Below are 21,781 nucleotides of genomic sequence, written 5' to 3'. Positions count from 1 at the left end.
TATCATATAGAATTTTAATATGTATATTATTGAGTTCTACTTTGTCTTGTTATTATTACTTCATGTAGTTCTTTCCATATTTCTAGATAACCCTAATAATTGTGATTCCTAATGGCAATAGAGTACTTCATTGTATTATCACGCCAGCCTGCTGAGCCATTTCACCAAACCAATATGCAATATTCTTTTGTATGAAGGTAGCCATATTTATTTGACCCATTCCCTTTTATTAGACATTTATGTTAATTCCTATTTGGAGTATTAATAATAATGCTACAGAAAACATCTATAAAACATAAAAACATTTTAGGCTGGGGATGGTGGCTCACTCCTGTAATCGCTGTACTTTGGAAGTCTGAGGCAGGAGGATTATTGGAGCCCAGGAGTTTGGGAGTATCCTGGGTCAACATGGCAAAACTCCATCTCTACAAAAAAATACAAAAATTAGCCAGGTGTGGTGGCAGGCACCTGTAGTCCCAGCTACTTGAGAGACTGAAGTGGGCTACGCTTGAGCTTGGCCTACAGAGCAAGACCCTGTCTTAAAAAAAAAAGGAAGACGATATGCTTTTACATAAACCTTTATTTGCATTTCTGCTTATTTTCTTAGGATTAATTTCTAGATGTAGAATTTCCGAGTCAAAGGGTGATGAACGTTTTAAATGTTCTTTGCCACCTAGCCAATAACATTTCAGAAAAGCCCAACCAACTTTGTTCTTAAAATTAATATATGAGAATGCCTATTTCATGGGAAATGAAAAGATTTTGAAAATATTGTATAGTTAACAAAAAAATCTTTATTTTTTAAAATTACAAAGCAACACCTATCACCTGTCTGTTGCCAAAATTCAATCTTAATAGAAGTGCATGATTATTTCTTTAGATGTTGGGATGAAAGCTGGATTATCTTTTGGGACATGCCCTCTACTTTGCAGGTTTCACAGGCTGTGGTAGATGCTGTTGAGTCAGGATCTGGGTACAGTCAGTGACAGTAGTAGGATTTTTCAGTGTGTCTTTGTCAGCAATAGTCAGTTGGTAGGTCTTCTCCCATCCTCCCTTCTTAGTGGTCATTAGTGCTGTTCTCTAAATCTTTCTGGATCTTTGACTTTCAGGCACAGAGTAGGATTTCACTTCCTGGCCCCCTTGTCATTGGGTGACTGGTGACTGGGCCATGTGACCAGTTCAGGGCAATAAGATATGAGTGGAGATGCTGTGTGTCACCATTAGATCAAGCATTTAATTGCCAGTTCAAGCCTGTGCAGAACTTTCTTTCCCTCCACCATATGCCTGGCAATGTAGGAATTGGTGGCCACTTTCTCAGCCTGGGTTTTGGAGTGAGGAGTAAGGAGTGGTCCCACCCTCCATCTCACCCCCCACTGACCTGAGATGGATATGTAGTAGAGTGAGAAAGATGCCGGGTTTTTTTTGCCATTGAGATTTTGGGAATGGTTATTACCTCAGCACAAGCCAGCCTGTTCTGACTGTTATTCCTTCTCCTGTTTCCCTTCCTTCCAACATATGTGGCTAACACACCCCCATCTATCCTATAGTCATAAAGACTTTGCCATGAGCCTGATGGTTGAGAGTCAACAGAAATAGACTTGAAGCTCATATATTACATAGCTGACACAAAATGCTTATTATCTACACTTACCACTTAATTTTATAAACTATATATGACATTAAACAAAAAATAACTACTTTTGTTTATTCAGAAAGGTACAAAAGCATTTAGACTGTTGGTTGCAGGACAGGAAGGCAGGGGGCAGGGAGTAGGTGATGCTGGCCAGCTCACAGAGACTGATGTCTCACCAGGCTGGGCTGTAGCTGGTCTAGTCTGTAGCTTTAAGCTTCCCAAAGTAGTACAAAAAGGCTTAGGCCTTTATAACTTAAAAACCTGTCAAAAGAGGTTTCCTCCATGTGCACAGATAGGCAGGGTGTGTGTGTGTGTGTGTGTGTGTGTGTGTGTGAGAGAGAGAGAGAGAGAGAGAGAGAGAGAGAGAGATTGTGAAGAAACTATTTGCCAGTGGAAAATAATGCCCCCTTTTAAACAAGCTGAAAATGTCTTGATATAAGGCAGTGTGGTCTTGCTCCGCTGTTTACAGAGGAATCCTTTCATGCAGCCATGATATATGGAGGCTTTAAACCATTGAGATCCTTTATGCTAACAGACCATTTGTCTTGGATTTTCCTGGTTTCCAGATTGTCTTCAAGGAGTACACCATTGACTCTGAAATTAGCTATTGTGTGGACAGATATATTAGAAGTCTCTAAATTATCATGTTGCAGGAACTTGTCATTCTAACACTTTAATGGAGTCTAGCTCTGTGTCAGCCCTCCCTCTGTCCTGAGACTTTGTCACATGGGTAATTCAGATGTCGGTGTCTCTGCCCCGCTTCCTTGTTTTTCATTAGGATCAACATTTCCAACTCCTGTTTTCTAGTTATCTTTCTTTTTGTTTCTGTGATACTTTCAAACCTGGGATTTTCCCTTAAGGGAAAAGTGGGTCTTTTGCTTGGGAAGCGTGCTTGTCTTCCCCAGTTGCACTCCAGAGCCTTTTCTTTATTAGTGTGTTTTTAGGCTTTTGGGGAACTGAAACCTTTTGGTTGCTGAATTGTGTGTGTCCCCTACCATCACAGAAAAGAAAGAATGTGTGTTCTTTCTCTTTTAATGTCAGTTAAAGTCACGTTTAGAGAATGCTTGAGGACTTCCCTGAAGGATGCCTCAGGATGGCACCAACCCACCAGATGTAGGCACTCTGGGATGAACATCCTTCTCCTTCTGGAAGGCTTTCCTTCTAGCCCAGTGGCTCTAGTAGTTTATCGTCTGCATCAGAATCACCAGGGTCGTTGTTATTGTGCAGATTCTTGGGTTATACCCGAGACCCACTGAGTGTGAGCCTTTTAGGGCTGGGACCCAGGAATCAGCATTGTAACAGGCAACCCAGGTTTTGAAGCCCTGCCTCCTGGCAGATCTCTCACTGTCTGCAGAGCATCTCCTAAATAAGCATCTCACTTCACCTACAACAAAGCCACTGACTCCACTGTCTCCACAAGGCCTGGAGGGAAGGAAGGTGGCTCCCTCTCTCTTCTTCCAAAACTCTCCTTTGGAGCTGGGCCTGTTGTCCTCGAATGAGAGGGACTTGCAGGAAAGCCAGTGAACAAGACTTAGGAAATGCACAAGGAGTGAAACACAGAGATGTCAGAGCCTCTTCTAGCCAGGGATGGTGGAGAACCATGTAGTTTTTTCATGCATTAGTCCTCAAATATTTATTATGTGCTTACCATGTGCCAGATACCACTCTAGGTGCATTCTGTCCAACCTTGCATTTCCCTTCTTTTTGTCAGATACAAAAAATGAAGCTGAAATGTAAGTCCCAAATGATCACCAAATAGGCAGGACCAGCAAAATTATTAGGAGAATCAAGACAAATTTCTGGCTTTTTCTGTGTGTGCTTCTGTGTGTTGTATGTGTGCCTCTGTGTGCTTTTGTGTCACACGTACTCATGTGAGTTAGATTTTATAAAATAGCTTGTGTTTTCCAAGCGTATGTATATACTTTATTTATTTTATTAGTTCATTCAAACATTTGTTTATTCATTCAGTAAAAAGCCATTCATTCATTCATCTAATATCTATAGTAGGTCTGCTGTGTGCCAGTCTAGTTAGTAGGTACTAGGGATACAATGATGAGCCAGACCAAGTTCTTGCCCTCATGGAGCTTCTATTTCAGAGTAGATGATGCTCTCATATGCCTATTGAATACCTAGATGTTGTTTTGTAATTTCCTTTTCTGTAGGGATCATTGTTTCAACAGATTGCCAAGTAGAGCCCAGGAGCCCTGCCCCCTGCTTTCCTCCTTCCTGGTTTCACAATGTCCTTTTCAGCAATGATGCCTTTCCAGACATTTCTTTACATGTCTGAAATATTTATACACAAAACTGGGGAAGATGAATTAAAAGTGTGAACTCTACATGGCACTGAAGTCTAAAGAGGAAGTGAAGCTGTTCAGCTGAGGGTTTTGACTGGTTCCCATTGGGAAACCCCTTTCAAGCAAAACCTTCATGGAGCAACACACTTCAAAGAGGTTCCCAGTGATGCCGTGTTTAAAACTTGTTAATTGGACCTAATTGCGAACAGCTGCTCAATTTAGCCACTGTTTGGGTTGGCATTCACCTACCATAGATCTAGGTCATCTTTTTGTTACATTACATTCATATTGGTATCGTAATATATTTGTTATAATCTTAGAATTTGTCACCATCCAAAGGATTATGAGATAATAAATAAAAACACGGAGACAACATATTTGTCAAGCCCTGAGGTCACTGCCAAGTACAAAAGCACTTGAGAGCAGATGCCTATTTGATACACTGTGTGTAGTCATGGCATTTCACTCACACACGTGGGAAGGTTTCCAACAGCAACAAAAAATCTGTGGTGTTTGCTGGAAGCACTGAATGATCTTTTATTGTCCATTTCTTCTTCGTTTAACTATTGCCTTTTAATGCCATACATCACAGAAACAAGGGGGAGACTAATAAATAGTAGTTTATTAGGTGAAATTGCTATTGGATCTAGTTTTATACAATATTCATGTTTCTTAAGAATCACTTGGGGGAACAACTTGTTGGTTAAATGTGAAGAGGTGATTTGGAAAATATTTAACAAGTGATAAGGCATGAGCACTGAGCAATTAGAAGGAATACTGGCCGTAGTAACCGGCATGGCCATACTCAGGCATACTTGTTGTGTAGCAACCAAAGTGTCTATTACAAGCAAGTTATCACTAAGGGTAACTAGAACATGATCCTGCTGGGATTCAGTGTAGAACATGCATGGCAGAGTTATATTACTCTAGGAGTAAGAGAGCCAGGGTATTCCTCCCAACTCCTGCCCATCACTGGTTGAAGGCAGTCCTGCCATGCAAGTGGCTAAGTGGGCTCTGGAGGTCTGGGGATGCCTTTATGCAAAGAAATGCTGGTTTGGCAACTGGAAGTCAGACTACTGAGTACTGAAGTGATGAGTGCCTAGGGGTATGGGCGGACACCAGCAGTACCTGCTATGGTGGTAGGGGGGCATTTGAGGATGTTGGTGGGGCTGATCATGAAATATTTCTCTCTCTGCATTGGGCATGTCAGGAGAAATAGCCTCCCTGAGGTTATTTGAAATAAATCGATACTCAAATTACATCTTATAAATTAAATGGGATTGAGGGGGGAGCATTTGATGAAAATGGTGAGGGTATTGAGAACAGTGTAAGCAGTTAACACTAATTTGTTCTTCTGTGTGATAAGCGTGGCTTCTCCTTTTTCCAGATGAGGACATTGAGGATCAGGGATGTTGAAATACTTGCCCAAGGATGCACAAGTGGAATGGTAAAGACAGGATTTGAATTCTCTTTTTCTCTCTCCCTCCCCCCTCCAACTTTTCTGTTTCAACAAAGATTTGAATACTTACTATGTTCTGGGCACTATTTTAAGCACCACATAGCAAAGAAACAATTTTGGTCCTTTTCGATCCTGATAATCCCCCATCCCTCCCTTAAACGTTTTTCCTTCCCCAGGTCCTTCCCTAACTTTTGTGGGGCCCTGCAAGTGTAAAAACGGAGGCTCATATACCATACCTCAATATTTAAAAGTGATAAATCAAGCTGGCAAAGTGTTAAATAAAAGATGCTCCATCCTCCTGCCTTGATAAAGACACTTGTGCACAAGGGCTGCTGTGCACTGAGAATCTGTGGGGTCTTGGAGCACCAGCAGGAATGTGGTGGCTCAGAGGGTGTGAACACCTAGCCCATGGCCTGTGGCCTGTCCCTCATCTCTTCCCACCCTGGCAGTCCCACATAAGGGAGCGGTACACATATGTGTGTGGACATCCTAGCCTACACATCCAAGCTGTATCCCCACAAACAGCACCCCTTAGCTTAGGGGTGTGTGCACTGGTGGTGTGACCTGCCTTGGAGAGAAACAGGCCTGGAGAAAGCTCTGGAAGTGGAATTAAGATCACTTGGACAGGGGATTCAGGGTCTCTGGTACCCAAGACATAGTCCAAAAGAGGAGATGCAGGCTCCAGGCTCCAGGTGGGTACATCTCTGTGCCCCTGAACTCTTCACCCCATAGGAAAGGGCACAACCAGAGGAATACTAGGGGCCCCCCTTTCCTGGGCCTAAGAATAACCCTCCCCATTCTATTTTCTCTGCCAAATCCCACTTTCACATGTGGATATTTTTTTGAGATGTGGCCTTCTGAGGACTTTTATAAAGGAAAATGTGGAATTCAAACACTCTACTTGTTGAACAGAGAGCAGGTCCATTGAGGTGGGCAGATGGTAGGTGTCACCGGAAGTGGTGGAGTGGGACTGTGGAGAGACCTGCTGGGCTCTCTGGGGCTGCATGGACTTCCCTGCATTCAGCAGCCCTAGTCTACAGAGGGAGAAGCTATGCTGTCCTGGCCCTCTGTCTTGAGACCTTGATGGGTTCATCCCAAACCTCAGGAAGTGGCTGCAGTTTAGCAGGATCAGCTCTGCTTGCTGTTCACTTCTCCAGCCATGAGGACGGCAGCTCTGGATAGACGTCTAAAGCACACACGAAAGCAGTGCTTCCTTTACTGGGCCAGATTCTCCTGGGGGAGCAGACAGAAGCCCTCCAACGTGAGCAGTACGTTCTCATGCCAGTGTGCATTTGCCTGTCTCCCTTGGGGAAGGTAGGTGGTTTAAATTCTTTATTTATTAAGCCTGCACAATGTGATAGAACACTATGGGAGACAGTCCTCGATGTTTTATTCTTAAGAAAATAGGAAAGTGTATATACATTTCCCTTTCTTTAAATTCTATTCACTTCTCACTTTGTGTTAGGGGAGGTACTGAGGAATGCTGTTTTCATTTGCTTTTACTTTTAGTATGGTGTTACTCAGAACTACTAGGGTATATCTATTAATATATCTGTATCTACATCTGTATCTATATCACCTATATCCATATCTATCTATCTATCTATTATCTATCCATCTATATTATCTATCTATCTACCTATCTAATCTATCTATAGATAGATATATGAGAGAGGATTTTGTAGGGTTTTTTTTTTTTTTTTTGAGACAGGATCTCCCTCTGTCACCCAGGCTGGAGTACAGTGGCACAATCATAGCTCACTGCAAGCCTCAAACTCCTGGGCTCAAACGATCCTCCAGCGTCAGCCTCCTGAGTCGCTGGAACTATAGATACACACCACTGTGACGGACTAATTTGTTTAATTTTTATTTTGTAGAGATGGGTGGGGTCTTGCTACATTGCCCAGGCTGATATTGAACTGCTGACCTCAAGTGATTTTCTGCATCAGCCTCTCAAAATGCTGGGATTACAGGTGTGAGCCACCGCAACCAGCTGGAAGCTGGATTTTTAATGTTTCAAAGTAGAGCAACTGGGGTCACCCATTAGGTAACACATCCCAACACCTTTTCTCCTCTGAGTGGCTCCCATGTTCATATCTCACAAGGTGCTCTGTGCTTCAGGATGTCTCCCCAGTTGCTCTTCAGCCTCCTCTTGCTACACGGGCCAAGGGCACTGTTTGATGTTTGCAGCTTGTCCTCTTGCCTCCCTTCAACCCTTCAACTTATCTCTTCCCATTTGCATTATCCCTGACTAGGTATGTTGCTCATACGGACTCACAAGGGCCAATGTTAAAATTTCAGGAGTGTTGTGAGCCACTTATTAAATACAGCCATTATAAAAGTGAAATGGCCTAAACTTACATTTAAATAAATTTCATTAAAAACAAAGTTAGTAATAATGATACTGTTTTACTATATGTTACTATTGTCTATGCTGTTGGGGTTATTTCTGTCTATTGTAACTGCAGGGTGGAAATATTATATAACAGTGTGTTCTGCTATGCCCTTTTCCCAACTGTGTGTTTCATGATGTCTTGTTGGAGCTTGAAATCAACCATGGTTGTAGTATTTATTTCATGTAAATTGGTAAACGTTATGAATCAGGAGTCCCTCCCTTACCCAGAGAGCCTGTTGTTAACATTTACCAGCACACCGTGATCTGTAGCTCTCAAATCCTTAGATCAGAGTTTCTCAGTTCTAGCACTATTGACATTTTAGGCCAAATAATTCTTTGCTTTTTGGGGGGTGTCACATGCATAGTGGAATGCTGAGCAGCATCTCTGGATGCTAGTAGCTTCCCCTCCCCGGTTGTGACAACCAAAAATGTCTCCAGATGTTGCCAAATGTCTTCTGGGGGATAAAGTTATCTCCACTTAAGAACCACTGGCCTAGACAACATTATCCTTTAATGTAAATGACTTGCTATTCTTCCCTTTTTAAACTTTAACATGCATCTGACAAATATTCAGTGCCCATTATGCACGTAAACACAGTGATGAACAAGATAAGCCTTGTCTCTGTCTTCATGGAACTCCAGTCTGAAATCATGGACTAAGCTGGAAATATACGAGTATCCACTAGGACTAGAACATGCTATCTGCATGCTAATGGGCTCAGTAGGTGATCTTGATCTTTATTTATTCCATTAACACTAATTGCAACATTGTATAATGTTTGCGTTTCCCCTTCAGGTGACTGTTGTCTCCTGGGCACAGGTAGCTACCAATAGGTGAGCCCCTCAGGAGATCACTGGTATATCTAGGATGGCAGTTAACTTCTTTAATAGGACAGCCTCATGACAGCTGGCAAGGAGCTGCGATTGGAAGGAACTGGAAGTCACACCGAAGCTCATTGAACAAGCATGCCATGAGTGCCATGAGTAAGTAGTCCCAGCTGATGAGCTTATCGGGGGGTTGCCAGTGGGGGGACTGCCCAGGGGCAGATGGAATGGGAGATATAGCCAGACCTCAGAAGGATATGCAGCTCCTGTGAGGACCTAAGTGGAGCTGAGTCAGCATGGCCCTGGTGAGCACACAGCAGGCATTGATCAGCCACAGACTTCAGTACTGAGACCTTCTAGGGTGGGAACTAGATGAACTGGAGGACAGGCCAGGAACCTGCACATATGAATCATGTGGGCCAAGGACCTTCCTCCCCTTTCCTACCAACATGAAGCAGACCCTTCCCCCAGGGGTCATCTTGGAGAAAAATGGGAAAGTGGAGCGTGGTAGGCGATGAGGTGCTGTAATACCAAAATATCCAGAAGGCATTTAAAATTATTGGACTAGATGACATGTAATTTTCCTTTTTTACTTAGTGAAGTGAAGGACTCTGGAGAAAGATTTGATCAATTATAGAAAATAATGAAGGTACATTTTCTTTGCGTAACTAAATATAGGGTAAGTACATTTTGAATTTGCTAAAATTGTCTTTGCTCTGCCTCTGCACACATGTGGGCACATGCGCACACGCACAAATGGCACTTCTAGGAGTTCTTCCTTGCCACCACCTCCTCTCAAGAATCAATGCTCACGAAAGCATTTGTGAGAAATGTGGAGTTTACTGTGGAGTTTCAAAGGGAAGATGATGGAGGTTTCACTGTAACCCCCACAACAAACAGATTCATATTCCGCTTTGATACTGTGTTCATCATTTCCAATATGTATGTTTTTCCTAGTTGAGTATTTGATATCTTGGAAACCAGACTCTGTCTTGCTGTGTTGGTGTGTCATAGTCTAATTGGCAGCACGTTTCCTTTGGTAACAATACATAAGACAATGGTGTGTCTTATGTTGGTGACTTCTTAATATTTGTTAAAATCTTTTAAGTCTACTGCTTTGCAGTCCTTCCTCAACTGCAAGCAGAGGCTTCCCCACTGAGGAAAGTACAGTCTGGAGTCCGACCATCACTCGCTATCTCCACCATTCACAAGCCAGGTAACCTTGGGCAAGTTACTGAAGGGTTCAGGGCTTTGTTTCCCCACCTGTGCAATGGGGATAATATTACTAACTACTTCATCGGACTGTAGTAAGAGTTGAATGAGTTGATTCATATAAAGAAATTGGAACACTGTCAGGTGGTGGTGACTTCTAGAAAAATAGTTGTTCTTACACGTGTTATCTCTTTAGTCCCCTCCCACACAGGCCCTGCCTCCTTTTACCTGTTGCTTTTTCTTTCCTCCCTTATTTTATAGATAATACTTGAGTGACCACTGTTTGCTATTTGAACACAACTTTGAGATCTCTCTTCTCCTTCCCAAATGGCTTACCTAAGTATTTACTCCAAACAAATATGTTGTCTTTTAGAGATACTCTGATAAGTAAAGATTGCTGTATGTAGTAACATATTTTTATCATTATTTCTGATGCATCTATGGTAGATGCAAGAGATAGTAAGGTATGAACTTGACTGGAGCCGAGCTAGGTTTTTGGGGAACATTAGGAGATGGGATGGAAAAAAGATAGGTTGGAGACAGATGGCACTTGAAGAATCTCCCCTTTGAAATCTTCGGTAAAGTCTATGATGTGATACCTCTCCATACATCTCTTAAGAGACTTTGTATTTTGATGATAGCCTTGAATGCTAGGGACATCACACCAGCTAGCCCATACAGGGTGGAGAGGACTTTCGCCCTCTTCAATTCACTGTGTATGGATGGCAATGTTTCTTCCCACATATGTGGCTGGCCCTAGGAGACAAGTCAGGTGATGTGAGCTGTGGATGTGAACTGAGAGAACAGTTAGGGCTTAGGTGAAAAGTGGAGATTCAGGAACTCTTCAGATATAGTGGCCTTAGGGAAAGATAGATGTATTAGACTATTCTTACATTGCTATAAAGAAATACCTGAGACTGGGTAATTTATAAAGAAAAGAGGTTAAATTGGCTCATAGTTCTGTAGGCTATACAGGAAGCATAGTGCTGGCATCTGCTCAGCTTCTGGTGAAACCTCAGGGAGCTTTTAATCATGGTGGAAGGGGAATGGGGAACATGCATGCCATAAGTTGAAAGCAGGAGCAAGCAAGGGAGATTGGGGATGGGGGTAGGTGTTACAGACTTTTAAATGAGCAGGTCTCATAACATCTCACTATTGTGAAGATGGCACCAAGCCGTGAGGGATCTGCCCCCATGATCCAAACACCTCCCACCAGGCCCCTCCTCCAGCATTAGGGATTACAATTCAACATGAGATCTGGGTGGGGACACACATCCAAACTATATCACTAGACACTAACAAAGAGACACCCGGTCCATCTGGGTTCAAGGTGTGCCACAGGCCTGCATGTCCTCCTAAGCTTTTCCAGACCCTTGGTGCCAGAGTTCAAATGGCTGCAGTCCTGGCATATTCCTCAGTGAGACTGGACAAAATAATCCACTCCTGCAAATGGAAAATTTCTTCTGCGTAGGGTGAGCACTTCCAGCTCCAGAAATGAAACATGCTAAAGGCAGAGTGTGACTTGGCATGGGGTGACCGGTTTCCCAACTGATCGGTCCTCCACCCTGTTAGTTCATTTTGCTGACGATCTTGTCCATAAGAGCAAAGAACTTTCTAGCTGGTCACCTTTGCAACAAAGTAAGAGTTTTTGAAAGAGGATTTTAAAAAATTCTTTTTTGGTTTATTTTGGGTTTAATGAGTCAACACTTTATTTTACTATGAGTGTTTATAACCAAACCTAAATGTATGTAGGATCTTGAACTTCCCCCACAACTATTTCCTATTTGTTCCCAGAAAAATTCCAATGCCAGATTTTGCCATAGCAACCAGAGGCAAATATCAAGACAGCAATAAAGAGCAAGCTGGAAAAGGGTTTCCCTACAATGTGGCTTGAGTTTCTGTAGGGCATTCCATCCTCCGTGCGGAGCCCTGGAAGGCAAGAGGGGGCCCTGCGGTTCCTCGTGGGGGGTCTGGTAGAGTCCAGCTTTACCAGCATCCAGGACCCACTAGGAAATGTGTCTTTCAGGCAGCTGGGCTAGGGGCGGAAAGATCAGCTTGCCTGCTCCTCGGGCTTGGCACCTGTTGTGTGTTGATCTTTATTTTTGTATGTCAATTTTTCAAAATTAAATGTATTGAGTTATTATTTTTTCATTATGCTTTTCCTCTGAGCAGTTTAGTAAACAAGCCTGTTGTGTATTTCCTAATTGTCCCCTCAAGTGCTCTTTGGAAGAAGGCAGTGCATATATATAAGTAAGCAAATGGAACCAAAGAACAGGAGACTCTTCCAATACCTGCCCACGATGTCCCTCATTCTGTGTCCTTCCTTTTTGTCATGGTTGTTGTGGTAATGTTAGGAATTCCCACTTCTTGCCCATAGGTAAAGTCATCTCACTACATGATAGCCTTCTTGCTGAAAGAACTTTGGGCTTCCGAGTTACTTCAGAAGTTTGGATTAGCGATGTGTTGTTAAATGTTGAATAACTTGCTCGCAGACATAAAATTGCTTTGATTTGTAGAGCTGATTTGCTGATTTCTGTGGTGTAAATCCTCCCACCATGGCAGATTTCTTCTTGCCAGAGTGACCTCATGAACGTGGAACTGGAAGGAGATGAACACATTTAACTCTCATGCACCGGTAAGAGCTGGCTGCCCCACACCGCTGGTTCTGTGGACTTAGGCCTGGTTTCTCAACTTCAGCACTATTGACATTTTGGGCAGAATGGTTGTTGGTTATTGGTGGCTGTCCTGTGTATTGTAGGATGTTTAGCAGCACCTGTGGTTTCTACTCACTAGATGCCAGGAGCAACCCCTTCCCACTAAGTTGTAACAACCAAAATTGTCTCCAGATTTTGCTAGATGTCTCCTGAGGGGCAAAATCTCCCTTAGTTCTGGGCTATTCTGCATTGGTAGTGCTTAGAAGGTCCATTCAGCAGGCAGTAGGCCTCCATTGGTAGCTTTTCCATGAACCACTCTGAATATGCACCCAAACAGGTTCTCTCTTGGCATTTTGGATGTGGTGCATTGGTCTGTTCTCATGCTGCTAATAAAGACATACCCGAGACTGGATAATTTATAAAGAAAAGAGATTTAATGGACTCACAGTTCCACATGGCTGGGGAGGCCTCACAATTGTGGCAGAAGATGAAGGAAGAGCAAAGGGACATCTTACATGGCAGCAGGCAAGAGAGCTTGTGCAGGAGAACTCCCCTTTATAAAATCATCAGCTCTCATGAGACTTATTCACTGTCATGAGAACAACACGGGAAAGTCCTGCCCCCATGATTCAGTCACCTCCCACTGGGTCCCTCCCATGACACATGGGAATTGTGGGAGCTACAATTGAAGATGAGATTTGGGTGGGGCTACAGCCAAACCATAACATGTGGTATTGCAAAACACTGAAGGTGTGCTTCCTTGGGTAGTCTTGAGAAGTGTCATGCTGTAAGGACTTAAGGCACCAAAAAAATTAAGACACAGCAGGGCCACTAGGAGAGCATCAGTGTAATTCCACTGTAGGATATATCCTATATCCATTCTAGGATGGATTTTGACAGACTGCAGAGGTCCCTTAGGCAAATCTTTCCTTTGTATGGGTGAGAAATGAGACTCAGAGACAAGGTGTGACTAGTCCAAGGGCAAGATATGGATGTGCTTGGGACAGTCACAGGGGTGTTGTGGTGAATGCTGTGAGACGCCTGTGTGACATACTGGGAATTAGAACTGACTCCAACTTGTAGCCAAATGTGTTTTGTGGGCTTTTCAATGTTGGATTTGGATGGATATATTTTGATGTTTCCCTGTCCCCTACCTCTCTGCCCCTTTGGAAATATCTGATCATGAAAACCATATTATAATGAGGGACTTCTGTTTCAGATAAAACTATTCCCTTCAGCTTCAGGAGTGAGTTGATTATTCACATGTTCTATTTAGGGGGTTTAAGCTGCTAGTCTTTAAAGAATGAATGCTGAAGGTTGTCATTAATTCCTCTTTCTTTGCTCCCACATCTGCTCTGGGCCTTCTCATTGATGTAGTATCTCAGGTTACTTCCAAAAAAATTTGAGAAAAGGATTTATAGAAGAAGCTAGCTTTCCAGTAGAAAAGTTTAGATGACAAGATTAATGTGGTAAGAACTAAGAAAGCCCTTCCTAGTTTTCATTGAAAATGTGTTTTTAACGCCCAGAGGTGCCCAGTCAAAAAGGAAATATTACAGAAGGATTATTTTCATCAACAGAGTTCTTGGGCATTGCAAGTTCCAGTGTAATTAGGGAAATAACATATGAGTACATTAGTACACTTCAGATGCCAATACATTGGGCTTAATGAGGACAGCAAGTCTGCTTTTATTAGGGGATTGAATAAAAGTGAAAGGAGTGCTTGAAAAGAATTGGTAATTTTGGATGGGATAATTCATCACTTCACTCCAGATCAGTTTTTCACAGTAAGAAGTGCTGGCTCTTCAGAAAATTTGGCACAACCAAAGTTTATTTTCACTACCTCCTCCTTCTTCCATTGTCCTTTGTCACCCCCCAGCAGGTCCACAGTGATTCTGCAGGTCATCCCTGTGGGCCCTGCCCATTCTCTTCCATCAGGGGCTATCTTACATCAATCTTTCAAGGTCTCCTCAGTGATGTAGGCCAGTTGAGTTTTTGCTTTCTTTTCTCAGAGGACAATTCAGCCTCAGCGTCTTAGACTAAAAGGATTCATGCAAGGGTGTCAGATGTTGTATTAGGCTAAAGGGGAGGTATTTTGGGTTGTGGGGAGCACTTAATGCAATCCTGTATGACATTCCCTACTCAATGATGTTCAGGCTCCACAGACCAACATGGAAAGGGCTTAAGAGAGATGACAAAAAAATCTCTTCTTCAGCAAGGATTTTCAGTTGATCAATTTTGTTACTTTTTTGTGATGAAACTATCTGCACTGCAGCTAATGATTTTTTTTTTCTCAAGGTGGAAAAGGTAGGAGCAACAGTTTTCAGTTCTAAGGATACATTCTGTGGACCTTCATAAGCCCTAGGAACTAGGGGGGCAAGATTGAGGAGGAAATAGAGAAAATAATTTGCTCTATAGTATTTTCCCCCTGAGCTGCCATCTGGGGCTTTCAGAGCTTAACACTGCACCCTTGCACTGTTGCACACACCACAGGAGCAATACCAAGAGATGTCAAACATGAGTGGTATTGGTCACTGGAAACAGCAGATTCCAAGTAGCTGTCTCACCAGACTGTTCCATCAGAAGATTCATTTGTGCCAACTACTACTTTGTCATGGGTCCTTCCTGGTTCTGCAACACAGATGTGGAAAGTGAAGAGAACATGTCATTGGATCCCATTTCTAAGAGTGGAAAATATACAATTTACCATGGGATGTTTAAGATATTAGCATATTGTTCACTATGTGTATCCAGAGCTTTAGTAGAAGTAGGTTGAAAGAGCAGTGCATGTATACATGGTGCTCCTCATTGTCAAATACTGAAGCCTGTTTCAGGCTGGGTTTGGGGGCTGGGAGTACTTATGGGACAAAGTCTGACCCTCAGTCTGTAGGCTGAGTGCCTTCTTAGTGTGTTGGGACTCAGGATCTATTTACCCTATCTATACTCACAAGCCTAATTCATTAATCAGGATGACTTACTGAGCTGCGAGACCTTTGAGGACAGGACCTTGTACCTTTATCTTGTGCCTCCCATGCCTAGTATAGCACCAGGCATGTAATAAGTTCTTTTTAAAAAAGTATTTTACAGCTTTATCAAGGCATACATGATGTAGGATCAACTGCATGTGTTTAAAGTTTTCCACTTGATGAGTTTTGATATATGTCTATACCCATGAAACCATCACTGCAATCAAGATAATGAACACATTCATCAGTCCTAAAGTTTCTCATGTCCCTTTGCAAGTCGCCCCCCTTCCTCCCATTGTTCTCAAACAACCACTATTCTGCTTCCTGTCACTACAGATGAGTTTGTGTTTTTCTGGAATTTTATATAAATGGAATCATACAACATGTACTCTGTTTTTCTTTCTGGCTGTTTTTACTCAGCATAATTTTCTCAAGATTCATTGAAGTTCTATATATTAATAGTTTGCTACATTTCATTGCTGAATAGTATTCCATTGTATAAATCATAATAGGCACCTAACAAGTGTTTGTGGATTTACATTGATTTGAAAATTAATTTTTAAGAATATAATTGGGAGAAAAGCAGACAATGGAATACCACTCTATTCTTGGTGAGTGGGTTCACTCAGGAAGTGGAAATAGGAATCAGGAGATAATTTGGCATGGTAGAGACTTTTGTTGTTATTCAATATCTATTTTTCCTTCTTTGTTAGTACTGGAGTACCTGAGTTTTGGCTGGGCACAGAACTGTCTGGAATACAGACCAGTTCCCAGCCTTCTGTGCAGTTCTGTGTGGCCATGTGACTAAGTTGTTGTCAATATGAGGTAAGCAGAAGGGGTCTGAAAAACTTCTTAAAAGTCTCCTTGAAGGAAGAGGGATTTCCTCTTTTTCTTCCTGTTCCCTGTTGTCTGGAAAGTGGCTGCAGTGTCTGGAACTCTGGCAGCCATTTTGGACCAGAAGAGACCTTGAGAATGGCGGATGCTCATAACAGAGCAATAAAGTAGAGCAGGTCTGGGCCCCTGACACCATCGAGTGCCATGGCAGACCTGAACTATCTCCCTCCAGGCTTCTCAACTGATAAATATAAATTTTGATCTTGGCTGGGAGTAATGGCTCATGCCTGTATTCCCAGCACTTTGGGAGGTCGAGGCAGGTGGATCACTTGAGGTCAGAAGTTCAAGACCAGCATGGCCAGTATGGCGAAACCCCGTCTCTACTAGAAATACAAAAATTAGCTGAGTGTGGTGCCACACGCCTGTAATCCCAGCTATTCGGGAGGCTGACGTAGGAGAATTGCTTGAATCTGGGAGGCAGAGGTTGCAGTGATCCGAGATCATGCCACTGCACTCCAGCCTGGGATACAGAGCAAGACTCCATCTCAAAAAACAAACAAACAAACAAACAACTAACTAACTAAATAAATTTTGGTCTTGTTTAAACCACTGCTGTTTTTGTGGGGGTTTTTGTTTGTTTCTTGCAGACAAAACAATTCTAACTGATACAGTTGGTACGATGGAGTTAGTTAGAACAAGAGGGAGCTTAATGTTGCTGGAAGATCGTTTCCATCATGCTAATATGGCCATTTCCAGTGTATGGATGTTACTGACTGGAAACCTAGTATCAACTATTAGAATCTCTTTTCATGAGTTCTGGAAAAACTCTGACAAACCATTCTTAAAATTCCCCTTTTCCCAATCATGTAACTCAAGCCCCGTCTATTTGTAGCCATCATTAACATTTTAGACTTCTTAAAATTACACTTATTTTACATTTATTGACTTTTAACGTGGTGGCTTTGTGGTGGGATGTGGGGTTAACCTAACATCATTACAAAATTTGCAAATCATAGTTATGGTGGTTTATTTGGAAATGTTTTCTGTAGATGCCCAGTCTCATTTATTACATATGAATTTTTGTTATGTTTAATCCCTAGTGTTGGTTTGGCTTTTGACTCTCATTTTTTATTTGAAATATTTCAAACATACATAAAAGAGTGTATGTCCAGATGCCATTTATCTAGCAAACATAACTCTGTAGAACAGTAGTTGCCAACTTTATTTATTAATGTAGCAGAGCGGAAGCCTTTTTGCAAATGGCATCCTATGTAGAAGCCCAGTATATAAAACATCTCAGAGCTTCTCTGGTTGAAGCAAAAATGGAGGGCTTGGAGCCTTCCTAGATTAAACCCCACCTTGGCCACCCCTTTCTACACCATGGTAGCCCCTGAAATCTGCTCACACAGCCCGATGGTCCTGTGAGCACAGCTGAAAAGCACAGATTAAGAACAGGTTCAAGAATCAGAAAGCAAGCTAAACATGGTGATCAGATCAGCCATAGCAGGTGATCCGGTGTACAAATATTAAAGCCCATCCGTTTTCTTCATAGAGGAGCCTCTGAGATTCTCATTCGGAACTCTGTGCTCTTATGTTAGCCACTATTCTAACAAGCTTTGCAATCTGGTTTCTCAGTCATGGAAGAAAAGAAGAACAACTCAGGGGAGGAAGAAGTCAGACATAGCCAGACATGGCTGCTAGCAGTTCCACCAATGAAAGAGGAGACCAGGATGTTTAAAACAGGCAAACACAAAGTGTGAAAAACTAGAAGCTAAAACTTCTGAGGTCATTTAGGGTAAATCTAGTTCCCTAATGTATTCCAGTGGGTTATGAGGGCATGATTTTATATATTTACATCTAGAGAGAGTGTGTGTATGTGTATACATATATATGCATGTATAGATGCATAAATATATATGTGTATATATATATTTAGTGAGTGTGTGGTTGTATAAAGTATGTGTATACATAGATACATAAAATGTTTGCATACTTATAAATATATTATATATGTAAATAATATGCATATATACATATACAATATTTTGCTTAGTGGTTATAGTGGTGGTTCTGAGAAGAAAAGCCTCATATTTTCTGTTAGTCATTCTGTTTACAGTAATAACAATAATACTGAAACAATTTTTATGTGCTAGATACTGTTCTGTTTTGTGTGGTTAATTTATTTACTCTTTCTACTTTCCGAAGCAGGGACTATCATTATCCCTGGAAGCGGAGAGAAGTTCAGTCCCTTGCCCAACATCACACTGCAAGCATGCGTTGGAGCTGAGATTCAAACCCAGGCATTCAGGGTCCAGGGACCATGCTCTTAATATATTCCATATCTTAGGAGAATTTCTCCTATTTAAACAATAAAAGTGCAAAAATCTTGTGGCTAGCCAAAATTTTCAGTTGTTTGGAAAACTTATTTATCCAATAAGTGGAGAACTCACTTGTCCTCCAACAATTCTGGATAAATGAAAGAACAAATTGAACTGAGACTGGTATCCGGGTCTCCCAGTACTTTGTAGTTCCCATCCATATGGCTTGTCAGGAAGGCCACAGGGAGGTAAACTAACTCGAGCAGGTCTGAGTAACCAGAAACAATCCCACATCAGACTGTTGGCAGTGGGAGCTGAACCGCGTGCAAGATGCTTGCATTTTCATTTGCAATGTTGTCATCTTCCTCACGGCTCAAGAGGTATTTTGGAGTTGACATGAAGGCTACTGTAATTTTTAGAAGCTTTTTGCTTTCTGGCTTGTATTTACATATTGTGGTAGAAGAGTCAGAAGACTTCAAGCTTCAAAAGTGAATCTTGTTGCAACTTACGAAAGCACCACCCTGTGGGGTGCAGCTCTCAGCATGCGTCACCCCAGGCGCTGTGATTTCCCTGGCTTCATCCAACTTTGGTTGCTGTTCTTCATGCTCAGGAATTCTGCAATTGCCATAGCTTTTGCTGTTGTTATGTCTATAGGTATGGACTCATTTCTACCATTCTGGAATGAAACATTATTTCAAGGAAAGCTTCTCATTGTAAAAGGTCCACACATTCAGAAGGAAACTGGGAGCACATTTTCTCATAGGCCTGAAGCATTGACTGACTATGCGTCTTTCCCCTTAGCGTTGTCATCATATTGTAAGTGGATGAGTCATGGACAACATTTTCACACACATACATGAGGTCCATCGACCGGTCCTTAGGACAACTAGATTTCTTTTCTTTCTTTGTTTTAAAGAAGAAGACAAGTCAAGATACAGCAGATAAAAATGCTCAGCACATTTGCTGAAATCTTAGCAAAATCAAATTACTAGTAATTTGTTAATCACACTATACCTGTTTTGAGCCAATCCTACTTAACCCATCCTCCATCTTCCTCATGCTTGCCTCCCTGGTAAACTCCTATTTATGTTACAAAGATCAGTGTTTATGTTACTACTTTTGTGCTATTTCTGAACGTTAAATGTATCCTGTTGTAGAACATATCTCATGGAATAGTTATTATCACATATCCATTGCCTTTGTTAGGCTGTGAGTGAGCTTTCTCTCTTTTTTGTTTCCTTCCTTCCTTCCTTCCTTCCTTCTTTCCTTCCTTCCTTCCTTACTTCCTTCCTTCTTTCCTTCCTCTCTTTCTCTTTCTCTCTTTCTTTCTCTCTTTTTCTTTCCTTCTCCCTCTCTCTCTCCCTCTCCCTCTCCTTCTCCCTCTCCCTCTCCCTCTCCCTTCCTCCCTTCCTTCCTTCTCTCTCTCTTTTTCTTTTCTTTTTTTTTGTTTTTTGGTGTCACTCTGTCACCCAGGCTGAAGTGCAATGGTATGATCATAGCTCACTGCAGCCTCGATTTCTCAGGCTCAAGCGCTCCTCCTGCCTCAGTCTCTGGAGTAGCTGGGACTACAGGCACATATTACCACTCCTGGCTTAAAGCCTGGTAGTTTCTCGTAGGCAGGATTCATAACTAATGTATTGCCATGTCCTAGCACATAGAAGGTATGGTATGCAGAATTCTAAGATCACTCCCAACCCCTCTGGCATCCATATCCTAGAAAATCTCGTCTTCTTAAATATGAATGGGACCTGTGAATATGATGGCTGTCACTCTCTGATTAGATTACATTATATGGCTAAGGTGAAGGACTTCTGCAGCTATAATTAAGGTCCCAGATCAGTTGATCTTGAGTTACTCACAAAGGAGATTATACTGGGTGGCCCTACCTTAATCAGGGAAAAGCCCTTAAAAGAGGACTGTGCCCTTCCTGAAGGAAGACAGTCCACTGCTGGCTTTGAAGCAGTAAGCAGCTGTGTTTTAAGGGGGCCTATGGAGGGGCCCATGTGGCAAGGACCTGAGGGTGGCCTTTAGAAGTTGACAGCAGTTCCCAGTCACTGGCTAGCGAGAAAGCAGGTGGCTCAGCCACATAGCCACAAGGAAGTGAATTCTACCAACAATCCAAATGAGCTTGGAAGTGGATTTTTTCCATAGTCAAGCCTCCAGATGAACACTTTAACTGTAACATATGAACAGCTGAGCAGAGGACTTGCTTCAGCCATGCCTGGACTCCTGGACTCCTGACTTGCGGAAACTGAGATAACAAATGTCTATTACTTTAAGCCGGTAAGGTTGTGGTAATTTGTTATGCAACAATGCCTAATACAGTAGGCATCTTAAATGTTTGCTGAACTTACTTTAATCAGGGAAATATAATATTTAAAAGGAATATCTTCTAAAGTTTTAGCCAATTTAATGAATGTAGATATCTTAAAGAATTGCCATCTTCCTTTGGATCTTCTAGCCATGCAATCGACTTCACACACTTCCAACTTTTCATAAATACCAGCTTCTGGTCGTCTGGAAACAGGAAGTGAGATTCTCTCCAGCCATCATTTGGCATTCTTGGGAGAGAGAGTGGATAAAAATTGATGTTGAAATGAGACCACCATCATTTTTCAGTCTGCTCACCATGTACAGAGCTCAGGATGATTAGAAAATGTAAAACACATGTGAGTGGCTCAAACCCCTTTAGTTAAATCACATTTACATAGATCAGTTTTCCCAAGAGACATAAGTTAGCTGAACTTAAGCAATTAAAAAAAAAAAAACTAAAACCTTTTGCTAAAGCCAAAAAACATGGATGAGTTAAACCATATCAGATGGAATGGTTTGTTTTGAAAAGTGTTTGGTTTGTTGCCTATATACATGCATACTTTTTTAAAAGGCAGATAGAAAAGCAGAACTTGCAAGACCTTAGCTGCTGAGGTGGGAAGTCGGTAATACTTCCACCACAGCAGTTGATATCATCGGTCTCACCAGCAGGTCACGGATTTTTTGCTTGCTTTCTATGACTTTCTTGAACCATCATAGGGACCATGGCAGAGAGAGGGTTGGTGAAGAGGGGTGAAAACAAAACAGGACTCAATCTTGAGCTTGGTATTCCACTGAGAGCAGGTTTTCTGGGCCTTGAAATACCACCTCAGAGGGACCTTCCTTGATATTCTGCCATGTTGAGAAGAAGAACAAACTTTTTG

The 21,781-nt window shown here is 42.0% G+C and overlaps 1 protein-coding gene across 1 annotated transcript in view; it reads left to right on the top strand.

Annotated features, from left to right (window-relative positions):
* The window catches only part of LOC119621467 (uncharacterized), a 42,186-nt gene extending 22,501 nt beyond the window's left edge, over nt 1-19,685 (top strand). The window contains exons 3-7 of the mRNA XM_073014898.1: nt 5,315-5,374; nt 6,544-6,700; nt 8,578-8,765; nt 9,204-18,064; nt 18,475-19,685. Coding sequence (XP_072870999.1) covers nt 5,315-5,343 — 29 coding nt within the window. The 3' untranslated portion in view covers nt 5,344-5,374; nt 6,544-6,700; nt 8,578-8,765; nt 9,204-18,064; nt 18,475-19,685. The remainder of the gene's footprint in view (nt 1-5,314; nt 5,375-6,543; nt 6,701-8,577; nt 8,766-9,203; nt 18,065-18,474) is intronic.
* Nucleotides 19,686-21,781: the final 2,096 nt, after the last annotated feature.

The sequence above is a fragment of the Chlorocebus sabaeus genome, chromosome 4 (assembly GCF_047675955.1).
Source record: "Chlorocebus sabaeus isolate Y175 chromosome 4, mChlSab1.0.hap1, whole genome shotgun sequence".
NCBI classification, from domain to species: Eukaryota; Metazoa; Chordata; class Mammalia; order Primates; family Cercopithecidae; genus Chlorocebus; species Chlorocebus sabaeus.
Note: the sequence above shows the minus strand (reverse complement) of the source record. Positions and strands in the feature narration are given on the sequence as shown.